General features: G+C 41.2%; 3 protein-coding genes across 3 annotated transcripts; 2 read left to right on the top strand and 1 right to left on the bottom strand.

Annotated features, from left to right (window-relative positions):
* Positions 1-82: 82 nt before the first annotated feature.
* Positions 83-3,397, top strand: nsl1 (NSL1 component of MIS12 kinetochore complex). The gene is made up of 6 exons (XM_079180552.1): positions 83-274; positions 1,026-1,098; positions 1,197-1,330; positions 1,619-1,673; positions 2,396-2,463; positions 2,563-3,397. The coding sequence occupies exons 1-6, from the start codon at positions 86-88 to the stop codon at positions 2,758-2,760; spliced, it is 717 nt and encodes a 238-aa protein (XP_079036678.1). The 5' UTR covers positions 83-85; the 3' UTR covers positions 2,761-3,397.
* Positions 3,398-4,197: 800 nt separating this feature from the next.
* batf3 (basic leucine zipper transcription factor, ATF-like 3) lies at positions 4,198-5,530 on the top strand (the record flags this gene model as incomplete). Its single annotated transcript, XM_079180748.1, has 3 exons — positions 4,198-4,347; positions 5,211-5,255; positions 5,396-5,530. The coding sequence occupies 3 exons, from the start codon at positions 4,198-4,200 to the stop codon at positions 5,528-5,530; spliced, it is 330 nt and encodes a 109-aa protein (XP_079036874.1).
* A 9,177-nt stretch (positions 5,531-14,707) lies between these two features.
* Positions 14,708-19,939, bottom strand: atf3 (activating transcription factor 3). Its single transcript, XM_079180860.1, has 4 exons — positions 19,842-19,939; positions 18,306-18,564; positions 18,112-18,219; positions 14,708-17,687 (listed from the first exon to the last, which is right to left on the bottom strand). The coding sequence occupies exons 2-4, from the start codon at positions 18,561-18,563 to the stop codon at positions 17,364-17,366; spliced, it is 690 nt and encodes a 229-aa protein (XP_079036986.1). The 5' UTR covers position 18,564; positions 19,842-19,939; the 3' UTR covers positions 14,708-17,363.
* Between the last annotated feature and the right edge of the window lie 7,367 nt (positions 19,940-27,306).

The following is a 27,306-nucleotide window of genomic DNA, read 5'->3' on the forward strand; positions in this document are numbered from 1 at the left end:
ACACATTAGCAGTCGGACCAGAAAGGTACACACCCACTTCCGGTTTGCGGCCACAAAAAAAAATATAAACAAGTTGGCGGTAAAGATGGAGCCCGTGGAGAGCGGACTGTTACCGAAAGATGAGACAAATCAGGAGTACAGAGTGCAAGTCACGTCCAAGAAACACGTGATAGGACAGATAAATAAATATAAAGACATTTTGAAGACAGCTCTTGACGGACAGCCGGAAGTTTCCGAGGAGACGAAGCGAGTTTTACTGCAGGAGCTGCTGGCGGTGGGTCCCGTTGTTTACCTCCTAATGTTAGTACTAACTGTACATTTAGACAATTAAAGGATTAACCGTTCCTGTCAAGTATCAAAAGACTGCTGATTGAAGACTTTTGTTACAAGTGCGCACAGTTGTCTCTTTGGTGACTTCCGAACCAAATCAAATGTATAAAATCTTGAATTTAATGTTTGCTTTGTGGTCAACATTCATACATAACAGCAAAAACACAATTAAAAGGTCCTCTTAATATTTGTTGAGTTGAAGTGATAATTTCGGCTTAAAGGTGTTATATGTATATATATATATATTTATATATGCATGTATGTGTGTTTATTTATTTTAAGTACATGACAAAGGAATAGTTGATTGCTCTAAACTCCTGTATGTATGTTTTTCAGCGTACAGATAAAGAGTATTTGGGGAGCAGATAAAAGTTACCTTTTTAAGCAAAGCTGCACAAATATTCCCAATTTTCCATCGTGCGCGTTTCTTTGCCTCGATAGTGAGACTAAACCGAAGATCTTTGAATTTCGAGCTCTTGGTTCGCACAAAACAAGACATTTGATGACATATTTTCTGTCATTTTCAGATTCTCATTTTAGAAACTATTCAGCCGGTTCATGAATAGTTAGAAGCTTATCTGCAGCCCTAGAAACACGCCTTAGATGCGATACAGTTGATGATGTGCTGCAGGAGTATTTGCACACTGTGCTCGATGTGAACTGCTGTATTGTTTGTTGTGTTTGTATCCGCGCAGAACTTTGAGGCAGCCGTTCAGGACAACGTGTTGGTGAACGGACAGCTGTGGGAGGAGGCACCTGATGCCGAAGGTGATTCACACGTCAGTAAATAATGTTGATGTTTGTCTGAAATAAAGTCCTATTTAATAAAGCTAAGCTCCTGTCTCTCCTCTCCCTCCTCCACTCAGCCGAGGACGAGGCGATGGATCTGGAAAGCCTGCTGGACGACACCATAGTCGAGACCACCAGGAGGCGCCGCACGTACCCGAGAAAGATCCTGCCCCATGTGGTCCACTCCCTCAAAGCTGAGCGTAAACTCATGGTGGGTGTCGCAGTAGCTCCGTCTTCATTCAGGGCTGATACATGTGCAGTAAAGTGAGCGGACGGGACATGCTGCAAAGCTGCACTTTAGACATTAAAGCCACAGTCACAGCTCAAAAACAGGAATCCATCATTTCACAGATTGATGTTCAGGCTGACAAGTGACTGTTGAGATCAACGTTACACTGATTTAGTATCAATTACATCATGTTTAGTGATCAAACCCTGAAATGTATTCGATTAATACATGTTTAACTTTATTTATCGTCTATCTGTGTTTGTGTTTCAGGGGCTGTACGAGCACGCGGTCAAACCTCAAGAGGTGCTCAAAGATCCTGCTCAAGGTTCTTACCTTTTTAATCATTGAATACACACACATTCTTTAATCTGAACGTTAGTGTTCTTTGATATTCTGAGGGTAAGAGATCAACAGAAAAAAGTTCAGTGATGTCTTTGCAAAAAGCATGCGAGAAAAGAGACTAAATATTCATATTTTGTGTTGCCGTTTGTATAATTTCTCGCTGGTTTAAAGCATTTTAAATGCTACACACACACACACACACACACACACACACTCTCCTATGGCGTCATATACATGATGTTCCTGTCTGATTGACAGGAAGAGCCACTTCTCTTTCAGCTGTACATTTGAGACGCATAAATGAACTGAAACACCTGAATGCATCCGTGCTTTTGTTTTTTGTTCAAACTGTGAGTTTCAGGAGACTTTGGAGCCGAGAGTGCGAACACAAAGTGTAGCAGCCGGTTCATGGATTCATCGTGAAACAACACAACAGTTTATCTGCAGAATATTATATATATATAGAGAGAATTATTAGCTTGATTTTTTAACGTGATTCTGCATATATTTAGATGTGTATGCAGGAACATATAGATAGATGTATGTCTAACGAGCAGACAAACAAACCAGCCTCAGTTAGTTTACCGGTGTAACGGTGCTCTTCTTGTGTGTGTGTGTGTGCGTGCGTGTGCGTGTGTGTGTGTGCGTGCGTGTGCGTGTGTGTGTGTGTGTGTGCGTGTGTGTGTGTGTGTGTGTGTTCTCCAGAGAGCATCATGAACGACTTGTCAGCAGCAGCTCCTGTGATGGTGAAACAGGCCATCCAGGTCATAAAGGTAGCGCACACACCTGAACGCACCATATAGTGTTATGGATGGATGGATATAAAGAAGCTTTATTGATGTATTTATTTATTTATATTTTCTTCCCTCTAGTCAATCAACACTCTGCAGAAACAGGCCGAAGGCCTGTGTGAGATCCTCGACATGAAACCGAGTCACGCCACTCTGGAGATCCACCGAGAAGTGTTCGGCTCCGACGGCCAATCGGACGCGCCGCCGCCGCCAATCGCGAGATCCGTAGAGGAGGCAGCAGCCGCGGACTGCTACGTGCCTCTCGACAAACCAGAGTGACACTTCCTGCTTCCGTGGTTTTCTCTTTTTAAACTGTAGGAAGCAGCGGTTAAAAATGACTCTTCTTCAGGTTTATTCATTTTAAACGTGCAGTAAAGGTTCCATCGTGTCTCACATTTAGACATGAATAAATATTATTAATGTGGAGACATTACTATGATTTCACATAAACGGTTCGTGGATTGATTCATGGAGCACAACATGTTCAACAATGTCTTCATTTTAAGATGTTTCTGCCACTGAAACAGATTTTAAACAAATTCCATAAAATACTAAAACCAACATCCTGTGAGTCTCGATACTTTCTGACGCGTCTGCTCATCCTGCGGCCCGTCGGTTTCTACTGAAGATGTTACTCAAACATCAGCGTTTTTGGGGGATTAATACATATTTGGTTCCCAACCTGGGGTCCGGGGCCCCCCAGAGGTTACAGGGGCTGTGCTGGGATTTGTCTGCTCGGATGTCAGAATTAGATTAGCATGAATAACTAAAAACACAACAACACTCTTAACTGGATCATTTATGCAAAAGTCTGTATAGAAATTGTTAGTGTATAAGTCCACATCCTGTTTGAACCTGGTGTTTGTGCAGATAAAGATTATTATTATACGTTTATGTGTAGAATTATATTCCAGATGTGGCTGCGTATTTATGTCAACTTCTTTTCATTAAGTTGATTTAATAAAAGCAAACTAACTCGATCAATACGCTGAATCACTTTATTCAAATTGAGGATTTTCTTCACGGATTTGTACTTTTTTAGCTCAGTTTTTCTTCGATAAAAGTAGGCGGGGCTTCAAGGAATTAAAAGGTTTGGACCCTCCGCTCAGGTGTGTGAGGCATGAAGGAACCGTCTGGGTCATGTGACTTATGTGAACTGCCCTCGCTGCTGCTGCTTCTGCTAAAGCGGCAGCGAAATTGAAAAGTGAAAAGAAAGCTGAAGTGAAACTGCAGCCCGGCTTGTTTTAGCTTCACTGGACCCGATGCCCAGTCCTCCAACCACACTGTTTATGTTTCTGACCGAGCCGGTGTGCAGGGCGTCCTCCCGTTCCATCATTTGAATGCAGCTTTTTAACAAACCTGTGATGTCAGACTGTGATTCTTCCTGCAAATCTCCTCAGAAGAACAAGAGATCCCTCCTCTGTGAAGGATGTGAGGTGAGATCACACTGATGCTACGTTATGTCTTTATTGTCTTATTATAGGGACGTTATTCATAGTGCAACCTGCTGCTGATCCCACAGGGAGGTCAAAGGTCGTGCAAGCAAACATTCAAAGCAACATTTTCAGGATGTCTGTGAGGCCTCAGATTAAAAGTATTGCTGTTTAATGAAAAGGAAATAAAGAAAATGTAGTTTCAGTGAAGCAAACCGTTTATTAAAAAACATGTTGGAATAAAGTTAAACTACACAAATGTGACCTGCCAATTGAATGGATCATGTGTGTGTGTGTGTGTGTGTGTGTGTGTGTGTGTGTCTCTCAGGGTTCAGAGGATGAAGACAGGAAGTTGAAGAGGAAAGAGAAGAACAGAGTTGCAGCCCAGAAGAGCAGAAAGAGACAAACACAGAGAGCTGACCTTCTGCATGAGGTGTGTGTGTGTGTGCGTGTGTGTGTGTGTGTGTGTGTGTAGGTGTGTGTGTGTGCGTGCACCTTGTGTGCTCTGGTCTTTGTTCTGATTATAGACCCTGAGAGCGAGGACTGTTTTGTGTTCCTCACTGCATCAAATGGATGTTCGAGGGTGAAGTCCTGGTTTTAGGGTTAAAGTTACTCCGGTTATTCAGTAAAGACGATATTCAAAAGATAGTGTTTTAAAGGGCGTTATATGTTGATTTTAAAGTGTAAGTATAGGTGTGAATCTCCAGAGTCTAATGCAGGAGTTCCTCCTGAAAGCTGAGGTCGGCTACAGGAGAAACCAGGAAGAGCAAAGAAAACGTTTTGTGTGAAAGAATGCACGACCAAAGACGAAAGCAACGGTTTGAAAAAAACATATTGACGAGCAAATGAATCGCAGTGAGAAGAAGCTCCCGGTGTGTGAAGGCCTTCAGATAGATTCATTAAAAATGATCCAACCTAATAAAAACTCTACAAAGTAGCAGCATTAGCTCCAAAAGTCGCTACATCGAGGGAGAAAGTCGCCAAGTCTGCAACACTGACCCTTCAAAGCCACGCCCCCAAAATTCAACAAACAACAGGACTATTGTTCGTACTCAAAGCTGCTAAGATAGCAATGTGTGTGTTTGGATGTAAAGAGAACTTCAACAAATAAAAATGAATTAAAAACATCTCCTACCCTAGCTTTAATGTACAACGCATTCAGTCAGGTATCAGTGTATCTACACTAAATGTAAAAGAAAGAAAACTTGATAAAACACGTCTTTAAATCCTTCATCATGTATGCCTCTTCCTGATCTCCTCTCTCCTTTCCTTCCTCCCTTCTCTCCTCTCCTCCAGGCCTGTGAGCTGCTGGAGCAGAGGAACAGGAAGCTGAGGAGAGAGGTATAATAAATAACTACTGTACATTATATCTGTACTCAACACAAGCACACTATGTGCATTTAAACAACATGTGAAAACAAAACAAAGATCGTATCTACACTATGATGACTAATATAATGTCTGGGTCGGTTTGTCTTCAGGTGGATTCTCTGCACGAGGAGCAGCGAATGCTCTCTGAGACCCTCAGGGCCCACGAGCGCTTCTGTCCCATCATGCACTGCTCCTTTGCCTCGTGCAGTTTGCAGCCTGACACCATGGAGGCCCGCTCAGTCTGAGGCAAAGCAGCAATGAGTCTGAAGCTGCTTCTCGTGTAATTGCACCAGAACACCTGCAGAGGGCGCTGCTCGCTGAGAGGAGACCTCAGAACCTCGCGCGTCCTCTGGTGGTTCAACCTCATATGCAGCAGCTCGTGTCCATAATGTAAATACAGTAATAGATTATCTGTACAGTCCTTTCACATCACTGATATTAAAGTTAAAGTTGTTATGTGTAGAGTTACTTCTTACATTATTATTGTTATTCTAGTCAGCTGTCGCCCAAAAAAGTCAATAAAATAATTTCACAATGTGTTTAATTTGATACAATTAAACTGATAAAAATCACTCAATCACTTTGAAGCATTATTAATTATGTTCTAGTTTGTTTCACTCAGATATTCAACTAACAAACATGAATTCAAAACGTGCACTGGTAAAGTTAACAGTGGATCTTTCTGTTGAATAAAGTTTATTTGTTGTAGATAAATAATAAAAAATAAAAAAGATTCATGAGTCGAACAAAGATTGTGACATTTTCAGTCATTATTAATTTATGTTATATGAACATTTCTATTAGAAATACAGCAGTAATCAGAGTAATAACGTCATGATATGATATTAATAACAAAGAACTGTTCCTCACAGTGCATCCTTTATAAGGTCTTTATAAATGTTAGATTAATGTTGGATTCTGATTGGTTGGTGTAGACAAGTGAGAAACACATCACTCTTTAATAACCTCTTAAATCCCGATGTTCCCCTTAAATCTTCACTTATTTTAAAAAGTTAGGAAAAAAACTTGATGATATAATTAATACAGTGAGAGTTTTTAAATGGAGATATTCCAGATGCCTTTTTGTGTCATTTACACATTTCCATTAAATCCTGTGCGACACATTCAGTATTCTAGAACTTTGATGATAATTGTGGAAGTAAAATATTTCCAATATAAGTTTGTGGATTTGAACGCAGCATAAATATGTAAGATGTGAGTGACCTCAGAGTTAATAGAAAAGAAATCATTAATAAATGTCTCGTCATGTAATAACCAAAGAAAGGAATTTTTACAATACATTTTTTATAAAACATAAAAAGAAAACAGAAATATGACACAATACAGAAAGGAAACCAGAAGAAAACCCCCCAGTGATTCATAATGTCAGAATTGTGACAACTGATGTATGAAAACAGAAAAAACCTTCAAGTGTGTCATCAGTCTCCTGCGATCGTTCACCACCATCATTGAGCACGTTCCTCTGGGACGTTTCCTCGTTTTACTGAAGCTCTCGAGGTCATTTTGAGGTCAGACTGGATCCATGAACTCATCAGCAAACAGAGCTGTGGTCCGTTACGTTAGTGGACGCTCACTGAGAGGAACACTTCCCTATAATCTGACCACGATCACATCAAACCTAATCTTTTCTTAATTGTTCCTTCCTCTTCCACAGCGAGGGGGATGAATTCTCTATATCGAAGATGTTGACGACATAAACCAAGTGGAACTGAAGCTTCTCTGCTGCAATGTTCTGGAAAAACTGCACTGATTTCTTGAAAAGTGTGGTGTTTGTGTCTGTTAACCTTCCGGGTGACGTCCCAGACAAACGCTGAGCGTTGGTGGAGAACAGAATTTGGTTTCACTCGTCCCAACACTCGAGACTTCCGCATGAAACTGTCACTATGGAAACTATAGAGCTCGGATCAGTTTCTAACCGAGTGACCAAAAGCACCGCCGTCACGAGAACGCCGGTCACCGAGCAAACCAGGAAACACCGCGGAGGCAGGAGGCAACTTGTCAGAGTGGTTCTGAGGAATACAGTAGCAAGTCTGCACAGGCGCCTTCCACTGCAAACTGTAAACAAAAACAGATGCAATTATAAACACACACACACACACACACACACACACACACACACACACACACACACACACACATCAATATTTCCAGACTTCTGATGAAATGAGGTGCGGCCCTGATGCCTCAGGTGGTGAGAATTAAAGTTTATGGAGATCTAAACGATGTTTCAAAGCCTTCCCACGGTGCCAAAAATACAGTTCTAGCAGAGAAAATGCTGAAGCACGTATACGTAATTGATAAAATACAATAAACTGAATAAAATATGTCTTAGAGGTTTCTGAGGAGTGCTAAAGTGGGTGCATGGCTCCGGCCGTCGCCATCTTGGTAGAGACGGCACAGAAAAACTTTTTTAAATCCAAAAAGGCGCTTTTTATGCTCTTTTTATGTCTCTTTGTAGTTGTTTTATGTCTCTTTGTGGTTGTGTTGCCCCTTTTTATATTCACGTTGTCTCTTTGCATCTCTTTGTAGTTGTTTTGCATCTCTTTGTGGTTGTTTTGTGTCTCTTTGTAGTTTTGTGTCTCTTTGTAGTTGTTTTGTGTCTCTTTGTGGTCATTTCATGTCTCTTTGTGGTTGTGTTGCCCCTTTTTATATTCACATTGTGTCTCTTTGCATCTCTTTGTAGTTGTTTTGGTGTTTTTATGTCATGTATATGAACGGGGACATTAGCTATAGAGACCAAAACCACTTGTTTTGCTTCATTTTTCATCTCCGGAGGTTGCTGATTGTAAAATATTACTAATGATGGAGTTTAAAGTTGGCTAAGTTTGCTAAAACCTACAAATGAACACATAAAGGGTCTTCAAAAGTAGCTGTAAAGTGCACTTGCACCAAAGCCAAGATCGCTACGCTACCACTTGATTGCACACGTCACAGTGAATTAGCCGTACGCGGACGTCTGCACAGAGCCTGCTGAACCCTCTGATGATCCTCGAGGACGCAGAAAGTACAACTTCAGCTTCAGCGCTGTGCTGCCGGTGTCTCACCTCTTTACTGATACACTGAAGCGATGAATTATCTGAAAATCTCACCAACAGCACACCAACTTATACACACCTCCCACCCTCCATTCACACACACACACACACACACACACACACACACACACACACACACACACACACGCACACACTTCTACTGAATTGTCAAGTGGATTCTGAATAACTTCTCTGGAAGAATAACACAGCAGTGCCAATATCTTACATCACTGAGACCGGGCCCTCATCACGGCTTAATAAAGCAAACGAGATCCGTTACGCCGCGCGTGTGGCTTCACATTGTGGATTTTGCACACGTTTCATCAACACTGCACAGTCTCTTTGAAAGAAAAATATAATGTTCTGACTGGAAACACGTGCGCTTTTCTCACCTGTTACATGTGTGAGAGAAATACAACCTCCAGACAAACAGCGTTCCATCTAACTGATGATCGGTTTTCCCCATCAGCGTCCCTTCACTGTTCAGGTTTACTTCCTCGTCCTCTTGTTGTTTTTATTGCTCCTACTTTGTTGTTTTTTGTTATTCCTTGTTTTCACTTATCTTGTGTCCGATTCTTCTTCCTTCTTATATTTTCCCCTCACCAGAGATTCTACAAGAGATTAGAGCCTCTTTTACTTCCTTGTGTCTTTAAAAAGCCCTTTGATTCAATACTAACAATAAGAACACTGGTGTCATAAACTCATACGTTTATTTAATCGTAAGTGAAATAAGCATCATGCTTATGGTTTGCAAACGTTTCATTAATCTCTTGCTTTCTATTTAGTTCAGGGTAACTTCCTTAAACGGAACCTTTGTTCCTTGTACTCTGTTAATGTGTCAGTGTGTGAGCAGTCCTGATGCGTCATAGTGAGCCCAGGAGGCTGTTTCCATGTAAATGTTTTCTTCCTTACAGTCGATGTACTCTGTACTTTATATTTGTCTCTTTAAGGAAAGGGACAACCAGCCTCTTTATGAAGAACAATGTATTACCTTTAAAAGAGGATTGTTGAGGAACTTAACTTCACTAGTGTATCAGATAATTCAACGTGATCTCATCACTGCTCATCATATTTTGCCATCTGGGCAGAAAGCGTCACTGTAATGACGGCAGCCTCTCGCGGGTCGTGGTTAACATTGCGAAATGTTCCCGGTTAACGTGTAACATGTGGTTTATGCTGCGAAACTCACGATTTACGCATCGAAACTACAAAGTCAGGGGAAACACATCATGCTTTAGCTTCAAATAAGTGTGAATTAAATGCAACGTAAGCTTCGGATGTGGCGTATCGTTCCTTAATCCTGTGGTCAAGTGACTGAACGCGACGTGTCCTCATACAACGGTATGGTGAAGAAGTGATTTCTTATTTTTTGTGCGTTTTCCTATGAAAGGAAACAAAAAGGAAACTTAGTTTGATTCAGGCAACAAAACTTCTTGGTTACATTTAGGAATAAACTGTGAAATAGTTAGTTAGGTTTAGGAAAAGATGGTTTGGGTTGACTTCTCGTTTCAGTCTCCTCTTAATACTACTTCTGTTGCCCGAGGTCTAGTTATGACACAGATGGGTTCACGTTGAACGTCCAGTGTGTCTCATACAGATGAAGGGGTGCATTGTGGGAGTGAAACCAGGCTGGATCATTTGTGACATTTACCGTAAGATAATAAAACATATCTGATTCGAACCAGCCTATATACTGCAGCAGCATAAAAGAATACTTGACATTCGTTTGTCTGGTAATACCTGCAAAATGTGCTTGTGTGTTCAGCTGTGACCTTTGACCTACCACACAGGATGCTGCCGGTCAAAGATTATGACATCGCTGTTGCATCAGTCACCTTGCCTCCACTTGTGACTGAGTTACACCAGTTTATTTCCCTCCATGACAAAGCCTCTTCCCTCTCCCACGTGTGTGTCTCTGTGTGTGTGTGTGTGTGTGTGTGTGTGTGTGTGTGTGTGTGTGTGTGTGTGTGTGTGTGTGTGTGTGTGTGTGTGTGTGTGTGTGTGTGTGTGTGTGTGTGTGTGTGTGTGTGTGTGTGTGTGTGTTTGTACTGTGGCACCATATTGACCAACGTCCCGTGTGGGAATAACAGCCGTTCAGCACTTTGAGATTTTCAGCTTTCACTCCGGTGAAGACGAACCCGGCTGGAAACATCTTGGCATGTCATCAACGGGATGAAAGTCAGCGATCAGTTCCTGGAATGAAACGTGGTGAGAGAGCAACTTACGATGACCTCAACTCGTGACCCCGAGCTAACCCGAGAATATACTCCACTGTGTAACAGAGTCGTGTTGAAACTTCCCACTTCTGCTTCCGCTTCAAGCGAGAACCGACTGTACTTTAGAGAGCTTCAGAAAGAACAGTCTGTAATCTGTTGAGTGATTTTTTGGTTTAATGATGGACTGTTTGTATGAAATGACGTTGAGACATGTAATGGAAGTTAGAATCAGTGGTGGAAAGAAACTACGGACATTTACTCAAGTGCTGTACTGAAGTACACATTTCCCGTAGTTGTACTTTACCGGATTCTTTTCAATTAAATATTTTACTTTCTACTTCACTACAGTAAACAGACAGTAAAAATAATGCTGTAATGCATGAGTAATAATAATCTAATCATATCATATTGAACAGAATAACTGTCACAGGGGATATATTTTCTGCACAAGTACTTTTATTTTGTTTCTGGTTATAATCATGTGGTTTTACCGATTTCCCAAATTTCAGCTGATCGGGAAGAAGCCTGAGAACCACAGTGAAGAAAAAGCCTCTTTAGTAATAATGAAAGGATGCCTCTTCACTTATAATAAAATGCCTCTTTGATGATGAAGACATTGGAGTGTTTCAATGGAAATAAACTAATAAACAAAAACACTAAATATAGCCTGCAGGCTCACTGGAATACACCGAGCCCATCGGAGTATCTCCACCAGAAGGCTTTGAAAACTACCTTTGCAAAGGTGTTGTAATACATGTGTTCTCACGAGCCAATCAGAGCAGACTGGGCTTCTTTTGGGGGAGTGGGGCTTAAAGAGAGGCGCTAAAACGGAGCGTTTCAGACAGAGGCTGAATACAGGTTCAAACGGGACAATATGAGAAAAATAACAACTCTTGCAATAAGACCTGCCCTGATGCAGGTAACCTGGCGTAAAGATGCTCTTTACTGTTACTCCAGCTTTCAATAAAACACCCTCAATCAGGAAAGTTAAGACAGCAAAGAAGTCTTGAAAGGGCCTAAAGACCAGAGCATCTGGCTGATTCTGTTATAATGAGGAACTGAACACCATGACTGCTCAGTTCTTCACCTCTCTTGAACCCTAAAGAAAAGGAAGTTGTCTTCATCCTGATTGGCCAAGAGGGGAAATGCATCAAGCTGCTCTCAATTCTTAATTAGGAGCCAGTCCTCACATCCTGACCAACAGGTGATCTGAATAACCCTCCAATCAACTTTCAACTGAGGAACAACAGTGTTTTCTTTACAGGGTTGTACAAAGTAAAGGATCTGAACGCTTCCTCCACCGTTGCTTTGCATTTGCATACCAGAAAAACAGAGACTGAGGAGTTGTGTTTCAGCAGGATTTCTCATCGTAAACAAAATCAGATAAACAAGTCTCATTTACAAAACTCTTTCATGTCAGATCCTGTTCTTGCCACCAATGTTTCTCCTCCCGGCATTCCCATCAAACCATTTAATTCCCATTTAATTAAAGCCTGCAGAAAAGACAGCTGAACGCTGGCTCACCTCCGAACGCATAATCAGATGAAATATAAGAGACATGTTTAAGTCATTCCTTTGCAAGACAGTACAAGAGGAAATGCACATGCATCTATATTTGAGGATATTTCCTTTCAATTTAACATTTGGACTTGTTAAAAACAGATGTAATAATAGTAAAAACATTTAAATAGGAGAAAACACCTTTCTGCATTATGCTCCTTCTGAATAAAGTTTAGTCTGAGCAGCGTTCTTATCATAATGGTTAGCTTTAGCCAAAACCACAACCATTTTCAAGCAAATATAAAGTAACGTTATACAATAGCCCCGCAGCAAATGTCAACTTGGGGAGGCCAACGTAGTGTTACAAGGTAGCGTTACAAGGTAGCGTTACAAGGTGGTAGCGTTACAAGGTAGCGTTACAAGGTAGCGTTACAAGGTAGCGTTACAAGGTGGTAGTGTTACAAGGTAGCGTTACAAGGTAGCGTTACAAGGTAGCGTTACAAGGTGGTAGCGTTACAAGGTAGCGTTACAACGTAGCGTTACAACGTAGCGTTACAACGTAGCGTTACAACGTAGCGTTACAAGGTAGCGTTACAACGTAGCGTTACAACGTAGCGTTACAACGTAGCGTTACAACGTAGCGTTACAAGGTAGCGTTACAAGGTAGCGTTACAAGGTAGCGTTACAAGGTAGCGTTACAAGGTAGCGTTACAAGGTAGCGTTACAACGTAGCGTTACAACGTAGCGTTACAACGTAGCGTTACAACGTAGCGTAACAGCAGTGTCCTGGATGAAAGGCCTGTGTTTGTTTGACCCACTTTTACAGCACATAGATTTCATACCACGTAACTTTCAAAAGCGGTCTCTCGTTGTACTTTTGTTATTTCTGACTGAATGCAAAAACATCCGCATGCCATAAATCCGTGGTTTGCAGAAACGGACAAAGCCAACTTTTCTCTGACGACCGGGCAGATCAAAGATAAAACAGGTGAAGGAAGAAACCAGAGAAGAGCAGAGGAAGGATGAGATACCTGGGGATGTTATAAGATATAATTAACATACCAGTTGTGTATCAAACAATACTGAAGCAGGTTGAAACATTTCCCTCCAGCAAACAGCACCGCCCACATTCTCACAGTGCTGTGGATCTGTAGTATGTAGTCTTATGACAGTAAGACTATTTTTGACTCCTTGTACTCTTAAATTGTCTTTAATAACCTACATGTATGTTTAAATTAGGTGAAATTAGTTGTAGTGGTTGATATATTACTGATTTCACCCAAATATGGTGTTCTATCCGGGGTCGAACAGCCAATAGAATTAAAATAGAAATGTGTGATAACAGCTGCACAATAAAAACAAGCCGTGGTGACGTATGTCAGTGTTTGTTTGAATCGCCTTTTCATTCTAGACGGGCGGGGTGACGCTACATTAGAGGTAACCTTTGAAGCAGAAACCGGTAAACCTGGATCGTGTGATTGTGTTTGTTAAATAGTGGTGAGGCAGGAGGGTGGGGTTCACTGCTTCAGGCCAATTAGCTGGTTGCGCAATTGGGTAATTAGCTACAAACCCCAAAAGAAGTCCATTAAACTGACTTGCAACACGTTTAGTGTGAGCGTCCGAACCTCATGCATTGTTGTACCACCTTCTATGGAAGAAGTACTCTTATACTGTGAAGTAAAAGTAGTAATACAACACTTTAAATCTACTCTGTCCTGCATTCCATGTCTCAAGCTTTCAATTCAAGGATTCAATGATCATTTATTGTCGTTATGCAACACAAGGATGCACAACGAAATTTAGTTGTAGCCCATTTTCAACACAACAAACACATGACAAACAAAAACATTCCTGTCGTGCATTTTTTGTATTTGCATCATAAGGAATGTAAACAGCAGCAATATTTCCCTCTGAACTGTTTAAAGATGCATAAAATAGAAAAAAAGTTCAAGAACCTTAAAATTGTACTTGAAGTGTGTAGTTTTCCCAAAATCTGGTTCATGATATGTTTGCATCCAACATTGTATTTATTATATTTCATTTGACCAATGATTGCATGATTTCAAAAACCTGCCAGAGGTCTTAACAATGTAGATTATACAGTATGAGGTCATAAATGAAAGGAAATAAGCTCTTTTGTAAAAGCTAACGCTCCACAAATTTAAAACATCCAGTGTTAGTGTGAGGTGGTGGGTTTGTTACTCTTTGAACAGTATTTCTCAGCTTATCTACACAGATAACGATTAGGTCGTAACTTCTCTCTCTCTCTCTCTCTCTCTCTCTCGCTCTGATCAGCTGACATGTCCAGTCTTGTCTCTCTCTGCAGCACAAACACAGCCGGTCTGAGCTCACATGCAGGATGTTTGCTGGTGAACTCATGTCACTCTTATGAAGTTTTGTACACGGAGTGCCTGAAGCGATGACCTGCCAAAAATAATTTCCTCTTACATCAGCTTCCCTGTCTGGAAAAATACATCTAGGTGCGTATGCATTTTGAGAGACAAATGTCTGATGTGTAGTTCAAAAAACAGAGTATGTGATGTAGGTGAATGGGACGTGGCTACAATATTAGCAACATCTCTCAAGACGAAGAACGTCTTTTTAAAAGCAACGTGATTATTTCCCCCCAAAAAAACGACACCATGCACGGTTACATTTGCAATACATATTTTTAATTAACAAAGTATCAAAAACTAAAGTTGACAGATCACAAAGATGGAAGTACACATTGGTAGTAGCAGTGCAGTTGTACTTGACAGCCTTTAGGCCACGATGCTCCAACAGTCGAGCAGCTGCAGAAAACCACAACAACACAGACAGCCAGTAGAAGTAGGCACAATAGAATACATACTCAGTGCTCATTAGCTATCTAGCCATGACAGGACAATGAACCACGGAAACCACAAACACAGTGTGAACGCCTGCGTCCCTTTAACCATGTGACTGCTTATATACACCACACGATCAACAATATAAACCTTCTACCACGCAAACATGAAATATAAAACTTCAGTCCTCAACGTGACAGTAATGTGCTGCATGAATTATTACTCTTCTATTAGGAAACAGATGATATTTCCCCACAACAGTGACAAACCTTTAGGATAACCTGGAGCTAACAGGATGTTCAATGTTCAGACAGGCTTACTGACGATTATTCAAACACTGATCAGCTTGAGTTTCCCTCTTCAGAGGGTTTCAGCGTCTCGCTCGCAGATGTTTAGAAACCCTCGGTTGCCGCTATGATTAGCGATCGACGAGGAGAACATCGTCTTAACTCTCGTTCGTTAGGGACGATTTCACTCTAAAGCGACCAGGCCACAGAGAGGAAAGGGGGAGGGGAGGGAGGGGGAATTATTTGGCAGTGAGTTAAAGCCTGGATACTGATAAAAGTTCATAACACAAAGCATAAACACCTCACGTCATCGTGCATAACTCAGCGTTGAAGGTCTAGCCGAAAAGATGATTGATGAACACTTCCGATACCTAGCTAACGATATCAAGCGAACACAACTTCCAAACCAAATCTTGTTGATAAAAATATATTTTAGAAAATAAACCATCTTTCTTTTTCTTTTGTTTTGCGCTGACAAGATCAAAAGGAGGCATCCAGTGTTTACATACAGGAGCACATAATTAACGCACAGTCGATACAATGTTCGATACTTTATGTAGAAAACAATGGAGTTGTTCTGATGCCGATACCAGATTCAGAAATGCTGATATCGAGTTGTCATATAATTTATCAGCTCACAATACACAGGAACCACAACGACACATCACCCGCTATCTGATCCGTACTGCACATGCGCAAACTAGTACTACACACCTGTGCTTAAAACAATCATTGTCACCCTGTTTTTCCCAGACAACGCTACATTCTGAACAACACAACCACATTGAAATCGGCCGGAGAGCTAGTTAACGTTAGCCGTTAGCAGCCGGCGGGCAGCACAGTCCTACTGCTAAATAATGGAGCCAACAGCCAACGTACGGAGGTTCCATTAGAGTTACATTACGATGCGTTCAAGCTCTATTCAGTCAAAACAATAATTTGGGGTGAAGGTGAATTATATTGTCATAATGATTTGTTCAAATGTAATCTTGTAAAATTCAGTTTTGACAAGAAACTTGAATGAATAGTTTTTTGAGGATGTTTTCACAAAAATATAAAAAGGGAATTTTGACTTGTTTAACTTTATTTTGTTTTTAGAGCACTGGTATCGGATCGGTACTCGGTATCAGCCGATATGCAAGTTCAGGTATCGAAATCGGTATCGGGAAGAAAAGAACTGGTATTGGAACGTCTCTAGAAAACAACATAACACTCGTACTTGTGGAGCTTCATCGTCACAGAAGATTTAAAAAGCAACACTAGTTCCGTTTACGTTAAGAGGGAACGCAGTGATAAAATAAAGTGTACTTCTATACAGTTTTTTGTTTTTTTTGGGACAAGTTTGCTTGCCAGCAAATTGTTCAGAAAAGTAAGCTATCATCGGCATAAATTATTATATTGTAATTTTTTTACTTTGTTTTTTTATTAAGTGCATAATTATAAACCCTGCCTGCAAAGTACATTTCCCTTTTTGTAACTGCTACTGCGGCCCTGATAGCAGACAACCTGAAACTTCTACACAACAGCACAGGTCCGGAGTGGTTAGTAGTAGCAGCAAATTTAGTAGTTCACGTTGTATGAAGGACAAGCAGACAGGGTTGATACGGCAATGACATGTCATACACTAGTTACTAAATAAATATAAAAATGTTCAATCACTAAGCACAAAGAACAAAGACTTTTTTTAAAGTCTTGCAGCTCAAAACCCACTCGGTCTGTGCACACTCACACGGTCCATCTGCTTTCTTTTCAGGTGAACTTTTAAATGATGTGCCTTGAAATCACACTTTGGTACAAAAAAAAAAAAGTCTAACTTTCATCTTTTCAAAATACCAGTAAATTAAAAACAAAAAAGATGTTTTTGTTCTTGTTTTTTTTAGTGCTTTGGCATCTGTCCTTGGCCATGACTATTTGTAATGTTTAAAACAAAACAAAAAGCAGTAATACATGTCAAGGTGCTGTGGACACTTCCTGTCCCATCAGCAGCTTCAGGGAGTGGGAGGTGCTGAGGTCTCTAGCAGCTTCGTGAACAGTGAATGAGACCGAGGACTCATCCCTAATGGCGTTTGTGAAGAGCCACTGTCATTCTCGGGTCGTAGGTCTGTGTGGCGGCTCCACCAGCCTCTCCAACATCCTTTGCTGCACCGATGGCGGCATTGCAAGTCTTAGAAAAGTGGCACCCGGTCGCTCATCATAGGAAACCGGGACAGTGAATGTGATCGAGGGTCAGAAGTCCTCCGTCGAGAGGCGACAGCGTGGAGATGGACGAGGATGAGGAGGTGGTGGTGGTGGTGGTGTTGGTGGAGGAGGTGAGGTTGTGGAGCTGCAAGGTGCTCTCCTTGATGTGTTGGAGGAAGAGGTTCCTCTCGTCCTCGGGTGTCTGGCCGTTCTGGGCTCGGACGATGCAGGTCGGCCGGTGCAGGTTGAGCATGTAGACGAGCTGCTGCTTCTGCTGCTTCAGCTCCTCGATCTGAGCCTTCAGGTCGCTGTTGACGCTCTCCAGCTTCTCTGACTCCTGCAGGAGAGACAGAGGGAGAAATCAATTAATGTTGTGCTCGTATGTCGGATGTTAAAGCTTTGTTTGGCGAGCTTCTTTGTATTTTAGGCAGGTCTGAAGATTGTTGTAAATCAGCACAGATCCTACAGCAGGAGGGAACTTTAGAAGCACCTCTGAATTTCTAAGAGCGGAGTCACAAAAACATAAAGCTCGCACATTGAACGGTTAAACAACTTTATTTGAAAACTTATTGTTGGAATTTAGTTTTTCTTAAATCACATATAATAAATTTGAATATTTTTTTTCTCCTTGAGCCAGACATTTATGACCCGCAGTTATTTTTGTGGTGGGAAAAAGTGAAACAAAACTGCGCTTCTATGATTAAAAACTGGTAGAAAAGTGTATCTGTCTTTTTCTAAAATCAATAGAAGTTGAAAGCTACCTGCTGCAGAGTCTCAGTCTTCTCCTTCTTCTTGTTGCGGCACTTGGCGGCAGCGACCTTGTTCCTCTCCCTCCGTCTCTTCCTCCTCTCGAGCTCCTGAGGTGTGGTCTGAAAACCGGAGATAAAATGTCAATACACGGTGTCAACCAGCCCCACATGGCAACGCTCTGAAGCGGTTCCCCTCCCTGCCTCACCATTCTCTTTCCTCCAGATCCTCCGGCGCGAAACTCCCAGGCTCGCTCCGAGCTGGAGCTGGCGCCGTCGGAGCTCATGTCTGCGCTGAGCCCGTTAGACAGACGCTTGGTCTGGATGGCCAATCGCAGCTCCTCCTTCACGATGGGCGTGAAGTTGGTGAAGTCGTCCAGGGTGAGCGTGCCCGGCGGGGAGAGGCAGGGCACCAGGGCGGAGCAGCTGATGTCCGCCAGCGAGGGACCCGGGTGCTGCAGCATCATTCTGAATAAAAAAAACAAGAGTCAACAGATTATTATCATGCCGGTCAAAGTCACCGAGAGTTAAGGTAGACACACATAATACAATTATAAGGATATTTTGCAAACAAATACAATAAAAAGACACAATAACCTCAATATGTGCCCATAAAGATATCATGGTGATAAAATGAATACATAAAAGGCAATAAAACTCATTTAATCTCAATATTAAGTTGCACAAACACAGTAATAGTACAAGAGGTTAAACATATCTTACAGCATGTTAAAGCCACTTATTAATAACTTAGAGTGATATTGATTTTGCTGAGTAATAATGGTAAAGCTCTTAAATATTGCACAACAAGTATAACATGTAAACAAAAGTCAAGATGGCGTTATCTGATGCAACACAGAGGAGGAGGAGGAATAACCACATGAACTTATTTGCCTTTCTGGGGTATAAACAATTAAAGAGAATCATTAATGTGTTATCTAGACTGAGGAGTGACTCATGAGAAGAATGACTTGATACGATTATGATCAGCCTTGTGAGACAACAACAAAACACATTCATATAGGCAAAGTTAAAACAACTTATTCTCTCTATAATATTTCCATACGGTGTCGTAATAAGACACTGTTTTCATTTACCAATTCATCGAACATCTGCAACTGGTTTACAGTACGTTTGATCATTTCGTGTCCATACTCTTCCTCGGGTTTTGTTTTACATGTGCAGACTATCATTTAAAAAAAACGAGTCAGAGAATAAACAAAGTTGTTTTCCATTTAACTTAAAATAAATAACCTCTAAATCTTTGTCATCAGCTCCAACGTTTAAAATAAAAACAGAAAAGGAAACTTCACTTTAACTCGACAAATACATAAATCACAAACATCCAGAGAACGCCCCAAATATCACGTTATTCTTTTATTATTATTATTATTAGTTTTACTTTAGTTCTTTATTATCATTAAGCGCAAACTGAGACCAAGCAGAACATCCTATCAGAGTAAAATCTCCCCAAAGTGTTATAAACAAATAAAAAACTGCTTTATAATCACAAATGACTGCTGAAATCTGAGCCAGAACACTTTTCTCCTCTCCGTTTTCATTTAATCACAAGTAGAAGCAACTTTAAAAGTTTTAGTGAAGTCGTCCCGGGACAGCGACGGGACGTCTCCGCTGTACTCACCGGGACACACACCGGTCCTCTCTGTGACAGAAACACAACACACACCGACCTCCCCGCCACCAAACCCGGTCCCCCCCCCCCGGTGAACAGACGGCCGTCCTACCTGATAAATGTCTGAGGGTTCAGAAGAACTTGTCGTTGGAAGAAAACAAAGCTCTCTAAAGTTGCTTCTCTCCTCTCGTGTCTCTTCCTGTCGGTGCGTAAAGTTGCGCTTGTGGCCGGTGAGTTGCATCACCCGCTTATATAGACGGACGACGGAGGCGGGGCCCGGTGACGCAACCAGGAATGCTGTACGAGAGAGGGAGGGAGGGGTGAGAAAGGGGAGGTGAGGGATGGGGGGGGTGGAGCGAGAGCAGCGGGGTGACGTCACCCTATTTATAGAAGGCTTATCCTGCGATGATGCAATCGAGCAACCCCGAGCTGCTCAGCCTAAACAGGGCAGGCTTCCCTCTCCCTCCTCCTCCTCTTCCTCCTCCTCTCTCTTAATGCTTCCTTCCTCCAGCTCCTCAGTCGTTTCCTCTTCCTCTCGTCTCCTCTTCTATTTAGATCACTTCTGTCCTTTCATCCTCTTATCCTCTTCCTTTACTTTCCATCCATCCCTCTTTCCTTTTCTTCTCCTCCCCCTTGTCATCCACTTCTCCTCGATCTCCTTCCTCCTTTCTGACTCATTTCTTTCCCCGTCCTTTACTTCCTTTTGTCTTCATCTCTTTTTTATTCTTCCTTCCTTCATCTCCTCAGTCTTTTCCTCTTCCTCACATCTCCTCTTCTCGTTTCCTTCTCTCCTGTTAAGATTACTTCTTTCCTTTCATCCTACCTCTTCCTTTCTTTTCCATCCATCCCTCTTACCGTTTTTTCGTCCCATTATCGTCCACTTCTCCTCGTCTCCTCTCCTCTTCCATCCTTCTTTCCATCTCTCCATTATCTCACCATTTTTTCTCTCCTCCCCTTTTCCCATACTCTGTTTTTGTCTCATCTTCTTCTTCACTCTTTTCCTTCTCTCCTCTCCTCCCTCCCTCCTTTTCTTCTAACTTCTCCCACCCTTCTTTCCATCTCTCCATGTATTTTTCTTTCCTTTCACCCCCCTCTTCTGTCTCTTCCTTTCTCTGTCTTTCTTCTGTCATTTAAAGTCCATCCCTATCCCTCTTTCTTTTCCTCCTTCTGTTTTTTCTCTCCCTGTATCGTCTGAACTCCTTCCTCATAATTTCCTTGTCAGTCCCTTTCCTCTAGTCTTTCCTCCTCTCCTTCCCATCCTTCATCTTTTTCTCCCTTTTTCTCATTACCTCATCATTTCTTCCTCACTCTCCCCCTCTCTGTTTCCTCCCCTCTTCTCTCCCTTAACTTCACACTCAAAACTCAGAAAAATAAAAGTCCTCTTTATATACGAACAACGTTTAAAAAGCAGAACAAAACTATTGAAGTGAGTCCTAAATAAGTGGATAACCCGGCGCTGACTCTTCTCCGTCCCCTCTCCCTGTTTTCACACTGACATGGATTTCCATTCCAGTCATTCCTCACTAACGAGTGAATAACGCCGTTCAAGCTGAATGACACACCGCGGCTATTTATTCTCTTCAGCCGGGTATAAAACCGTGAGGTGAGACAGACAGACAGGCCGATGGAGGCAGTGTGATCGTCTCTTCTTCTTTCACTTCATCAGGTGAATTCATCATTTAGTTTTATTATTATCGTGAAATCATCCTGAAGATCAACTGGTGGGTAAAGAAAAAATATTTCTGCATGTTTTGTTCCTGAATTGACTTCAAAGGAGCTGCTGGTGAACCGTTGGTGGTTTTAAAGACACGTCGTGGCCGTCGAGTGGCTTTACTTTAATCTACTACTCTTGTGTGTCTTAATTGGTCTTAATCGGTTGATCTCATTTACTCACCTGCTGACACAGACGGGGAGCAGTGAGGCGTTTCTACCTTAAAAACACAACATTATTACCATTAGTACTAGAAAAGGTTCATGATAAAGCAGTAAGCAGTAATACTACATGTGTTACCCTTACTGGTACTACTGCTCTTTTAGCAGTAGCCGTAGTGTTGTTAGTGGTGACATTATATGGCTTACCAGTAACAGCAGTACTACTAGTAGTACGTATACTGCAAGATCACTTATACCATAATATATTCATTCATAGATGTTGTTCCACATGTTAGCTCCTTGTTTGTATGTTATTGTTTTGTGTGTACAAGCTGCTCATAACTAACTGCTCCTTGGTGGGATCCATAAAGTTGTTTTGAATTTTAATTAATTAATGGTATAATCAGTATAATAACTGGTGGATGAATAGAGAGCTGCAGGGATGACGTGTTTCTGTAACAGGAAGTCATCATCTCTGCTTCCCTACACAATGTTTAAATATGCAAATGAGGCATTATCTGATGGTAACTTTTGGTGGATTTAGCAGAAATCTACAAACACGTAGTCAAATAAACACCTAAATGAGTTGTTTTGGACTTTTTCTTTCCACTAGTCTGAAAGACGACGTGTTATGGAAGGAAAATAAACCAAAATATAAAAATGTACCAGTTCAAGAAGAGGTGTCTCCCTTAAACAACATATAAATTGCCAAGAGAATAATCTTTTGAAAAACGGTGTTTGTTATCCTTCATATAGAACAACAGCTTAACTTTAACTCTGAGGAAAAAAACAATTATATAATCCAGAAACCTTTTAAACAATCCCGACACCACGATCTTCTTCTCTGCACTTCATCCATACGCTCAATAAGTTGCGGTTTGACTCAAATATTCTCTGAAACTGCGACCGCACCTTCTTCTTCTCATTATTTCTTAAGGAACAAATGACAAACTCTTCATGAACACTTTTCTAGTGTGTTGCGTCTACAGACACCCCTGATATGAGCTAGTAGTGAAACCACCGGCCGTATTATCAGTAAATTCTATTATTCTTCGTAACTCATTTCCTGTCATTTCCAGCTCAAAGCCTCCGGATGCTGTAATCTAGAAACTTCCAGTTTATGCTGCCTTGCATTCCAAAAATAAAAGTAAACTTTCGCTTTCACTGAATCCAGTCTCTCTCAGAAGCTTGTAAATGAGTTTAGAAATTGTGAAATGTCCAAATCAACCCTCTATATGATGGTGTCATGAGGGCTTTACTCTGAATAAAACAGGAAATATGACTGCAATGACTGCAATGACTGATGTAGACACTTCCACCTCTCCCATCAGGGTGTGTGTGTGTGTGTGTGTTTGTGTGCTTATCCACCCTGGGTCATGCATTGTTTCCAGGGAAACCTTGAGCGGCTGATGAAAACACCTCCATGGTGACTTTCCATTCAGGAGAGCCTCCACATTCTGTGCTGGGATGTCATGCATCATACCAGCCAGCCATGAAACTGTTAATAATCCAGCAAACAGTGTTTCCCTCGCTGCTGACTGAACAAATCCAGCAGGGTTCAAATGTGGGACAGCGAGTTTGTGTTATACAAGCATGACATGTCTGTTCTCAGGAAAAGAAAGTGGAAACAATCTCAAGATCTAAATTTAAACCTTAGTTATTCAGAATTTAAGTCACACAGATAAGAAGACATGTTGGAATCGTAGGCATGCAAGATATTTGATAAAAAGGTAGATTTTGTGTGTCTGTGCCTCAGTTTAAAGCAGTCGGTCTCTCAAGTATCACTTAGTAGCTGACTTGGCTAAAGGTTAGTCTCATGAGCTCTACTTCATGTTTCCAGTTGTGGTTTAGTGTCAGCATGCATGGTCCGATGGGAAATGATGAATTAGTAAAAACTGGTTTGTAGATGTTCATACGTCAGCGCAACAAGCCGATTGGTGTGCGAGTTAGTCACGTAATGGCGAGCGCAAATCGAGCGGAAGCCTCAGAGAAATGAGGGCAGAGAAAATGACAGAAACTGCAGTTCCTCAAATGGCCACTCGAGGCTCTAAAAGCGAGTCAATCCCCATAGACCTCAATGTTAAAATGACGAACTTTACAGCAGAAATGAACCTTTTTAAATCCTGATACATTTTGTGATGCTAAAAGATATTTATCTACTTATTTTAGATTGTGTATCGCGCGCGTGTGTGTGTGTGTGTGTGTGTGTGTGTGTGAATAAAAAAGAATATAGTCGGGAACATGTCGAAGAAACAATGACATGGCTTCCAAATTAGCTAGTGAGTCTAAAAAAGGGTTAAAATACTACCTACAGATTATTATCACCTATTTATCCACCTGAGCCAAGTGTAAAAACTTTTCTGTGACATTTCAAGATTTATTTGATTTTTTTTTACTCAGGTTTTTATCCGCAAATTGAACATGTGTATAAAACAGGTGGATGGAAACGCATCTCTCTGCCTGTCTCTCTCTCTCTGTCTGTCTCTCTCTGTCTGCCGGCAGGCAGACGGGTGTTGAAACGTTTAAGAGGTCAGTGTGGTAATCCAGATTGATGCTGCGCCGTGAAGTCATTGCTGACCCTGTTGACTATTAATACTACATGATCGGAGCGCTAACCCGCCGGCTAAATATCACATTCTCTATTTTTATATTTGAGGGGTTTTCATACTGGGCCCAATGTGTGTGTGTGTGTGTGTGTGTGTGTGTGTGTGTGTGTGTGTGTGTGTGTGTGTGTGTGTGTGTGTGTGTGTATGTGTGTGTTCACACCCACCAAACTCCAGTGTTTGTGTGCCAAGACTTAACAGAAAGTCATATTCATTTTACATTATTCATGTCAGGATCAAGACCGTGGGATTTCATACATGAAGTTTGTCAGATGAAATATCCTTTTGTAAATAAAACATTAGAGTATAGAGTTTAAATGATGAAAGTGGAAACTTTATTTTTTAATTATTATTATTAAGTTATGTCAAGACTGTGTTGCCTAATTTCCAGTAAATAATAGATGATGGATAAACTGTAGGAAGGAAAATACAGTATCTAATCAGCTAAGTTTAAGAGGCAAACAGTTCCAGAAACAACAAATGTCTGTTAATAATTACAGTAATGTGAGTGTTTTACGTCGCCTGCTGTTTTCCGAATGGTTCTTTGACCTTTTAAAGTTGTGTTTCCCTCCAGATGATAAATCATGTTTTATCGTGTCACATCAGTTGTGAACCTTAGTCTCAAATAAACAATTCAAGTTGATAGCGGAGCAGGTGACTTGACATGTAAGACCTTCCATCGGTTCACCACCACACTCTCACTTTCACCTGCCGTCAGCTTGTAATTTCACTTCGTTCTGCAGAGTTTGTCTGGTTTGTGAACTTTCGGCCGCAGACGTTGGTTTGATAAAGAAAACAGATGTGATGGCGGAGCTGTAAGTTTCACTATGAGGGAAAGGAGTCAGGATTTCTCATAAAGAGAATCTGCTCTCAGTAGAAGAGAAAGTGAAAAGAAAAAGAAGCCATGAATTCCGGTCATGGTGTCATTTCATGGGGACACATCACATCCTGTAGTTAATATCTGAGCCTTGTTCAAACTTTATGCCCTTTTTAGATTTTTTTTAGAAGCCATGTGATTGTTTCTTCGACCTCTTTCGGAATATATTATTTTTATTCACACACACACAGACAGAATCTAAATACGGCCATGTGTCCTTTTATACAACTGCTTAACACCTCCTTTTATTTAACTTTCATGATTCTGATGATTCTGTTACGTTGTTCTGTTACGTTGTTACATTACATTGTTACGTTACATTGTTACGTTACATTGTTACGTTACATTGTTATGTTCCGTTTTTATCTTCTGTTCTTCCGTAATGTCACGCTACGTTGTCACGCTACGTTGTCACGCTACATTGTCACGCTACATTGTCACGCTACATTGTCACGCTACATTGTCACGCTACGTTGTTGTCACGCTACGTTGTCACGCTACATTGTCACGCTACATTGTCACGCTACATTGTCACGCTACATTGTCACGCTACGTTGTTGTCACGCTACGTTGTTGTCACGTTACGTTCCCGCTACGTCGTTGTGCTACGTCGTTGTGCTACGTCGTCGCGCTACATCGTCGCGCTACGTTGCTACGTTACGTTGTTAAGTTGTCACGTTACGTTGTCACATTGCGTTGTCGCGCTACGTCGTCACGTTGCGTCGTCACGCTACGTCGTCACGCTACGTCGTCACGCTACGTTGCTTATTAAAGCTGTGTGTCCAAATTAATGGACTATGGGGGTTTGGTTAAGAATTCTACAGTTTCATTATAATTTGGTTACATCTTCCATTTTCAGATAATGAGCAACCCAAATCCATCACATTTTAGTCTGAAGGCACTCGTTACAGTATTTTATCAGCGTTTGAACTATTTGTGTGACAAAAACAGACACAATTTGTACACTCAAATGTACACTTTACTTTGCTTCCCGGTGTTATAACAACCTTCTCTTATAATAATGATCTAATGTAAAAAATGCAAGCACAAATATTTATAAATAGGGATGTTTATGGATCTAGTTCAATATATCTGAAACAGGAAGAGCCCAAAAACTAAAGTGATTTTGAAAGTGTCTGCAGGTTGCTATAGTGGTCTTATTGATAATCTGCCCCTCCACCACCAGATTCTTGGATTAAGAACAAAGGATTTGTTGTTCCATCATTGTTGGAGAAAGTGGTCTTTGCTATTTCCTGCATTTCCAAATGAGACTGCAGCTTTGAAATGTTCTGATAGTAAAATAAAAGTGCTTATGGTGATGATGGTAAGAGGAGGAGGACGAGGAGGCTTCCCATCCTCCCGGTGTCTTTTCCCGGTTCCCCGCTGGTTGCCCGTTAAAGCCACCGGCAGCATGAGAGGCATTATTTCCCGGAAAGGAAGAGTGTGACGTAATCTGCTCCTGCTGAGAATAAAAGAGGAGGAGGAGGAGGAGGAGGAGGAGGAGGAGGAGGAGGAGGAGGACAGAGGAGCTGTTGTTTACACCTCTGCTGCTTTAAGAAAAAAAATGATAACATTCAGAATTGATTCTATTGTTATAATCTATATAATTGAGCTGCAAAGTGGCAAAACGATGAATTCATTGTTTTATCAAAAAATTAGATATAATATTAAATCAAATACATTAATAAAACATATAAAACTAAGATGAAATTAATAAATATAAAATGCTCTTACTATTATTATAATATATTTGTTATGATATATTTTACTATATAGGATATTTCTATTCATATAATGATATTCATAGTAATTGAGTGCTACTGCAATTGCAACTAATAATGTAATTACAACTGCTATTAAACAATAATAATAATAATAATTATAATAATCTTTCGGAGAACACGTTTATATATTTTTACACCAATTTATTTTATTTTTATTTCTATATTGCATTATTTTGTTATCGTCTCCTCCTCTCTTCCTATTTCAATCCGTCTGCAGGTCCAGGTTCCGTCATCCTTTCCGGGAAGCTCTTCCTCTTCCTCCTCCTCCTCCTCTTGTTCTTCTTTATCACGGGGGATCCGGGAAATCCCCCTCCTCTCCTCCTCCTCTCCTCCTCTCCTCCTCCTCCTCCCTCCTCCTCTCCTCCTCCTCCAGCATCACGCCACCGATGAGAAGCGGGGCGGGGTGTGACACGCGGCCGGTGGATGGATGGATAATGCGGC

This window comes from Pholis gunnellus (assembly GCF_910591455.1).
Source record: "Pholis gunnellus genome assembly, chromosome: 19".
NCBI classification, from domain to species: Eukaryota; Metazoa; Chordata; class Actinopteri; order Perciformes; family Pholidae; genus Pholis; species Pholis gunnellus.

What these genes read in the sequence shown, in the direction of transcription:
- nsl1 (XM_079180552.1), top strand. Translation starts at nt 86, where the DNA reads ATGGAGCCCGTGGAGAGCGGACTGTTACCGAAAGATGAGACAAATCAG. An exon ending in GCTCAAAGATCCTGCTCAAG is followed by an intron (nt 1,674 to 2,395) that starts GTTCTTACCTTT and finishes TGTGTTCTCCAG; the next exon opens with AGAGCATCATGAACGACTTG. An exon ending in AGGCCATCCAGGTCATAAAG is followed by an intron (nt 2,464 to 2,562) that starts GTAGCGCACACA and finishes TCTTCCCTCTAG; the next exon opens with TCAATCAACACTCTGCAGAA.
- atf3 (XM_079180860.1), bottom strand. Translation starts at nt 18,563, where the DNA reads ATGATGCTGCAGCACCCGGGTCCCTCGCTGGCGGACATCAGCTGCTCC. An exon ending in GATCTGGAGGAAAGAGAATG is followed by an intron (nt 18,220 to 18,305) that starts GTGAGGCAGGGA and finishes TCCGGTTTTCAG; the next exon opens with ACCACACCTCAGGAGCTCGA. An exon ending in AGACTGAGACTCTGCAGCAG is followed by an intron (nt 17,688 to 18,111) that starts GTAGCTTTCAAC and finishes TCTCTCCTGCAG; the next exon opens with GAGTCAGAGAAGCTGGAGAG.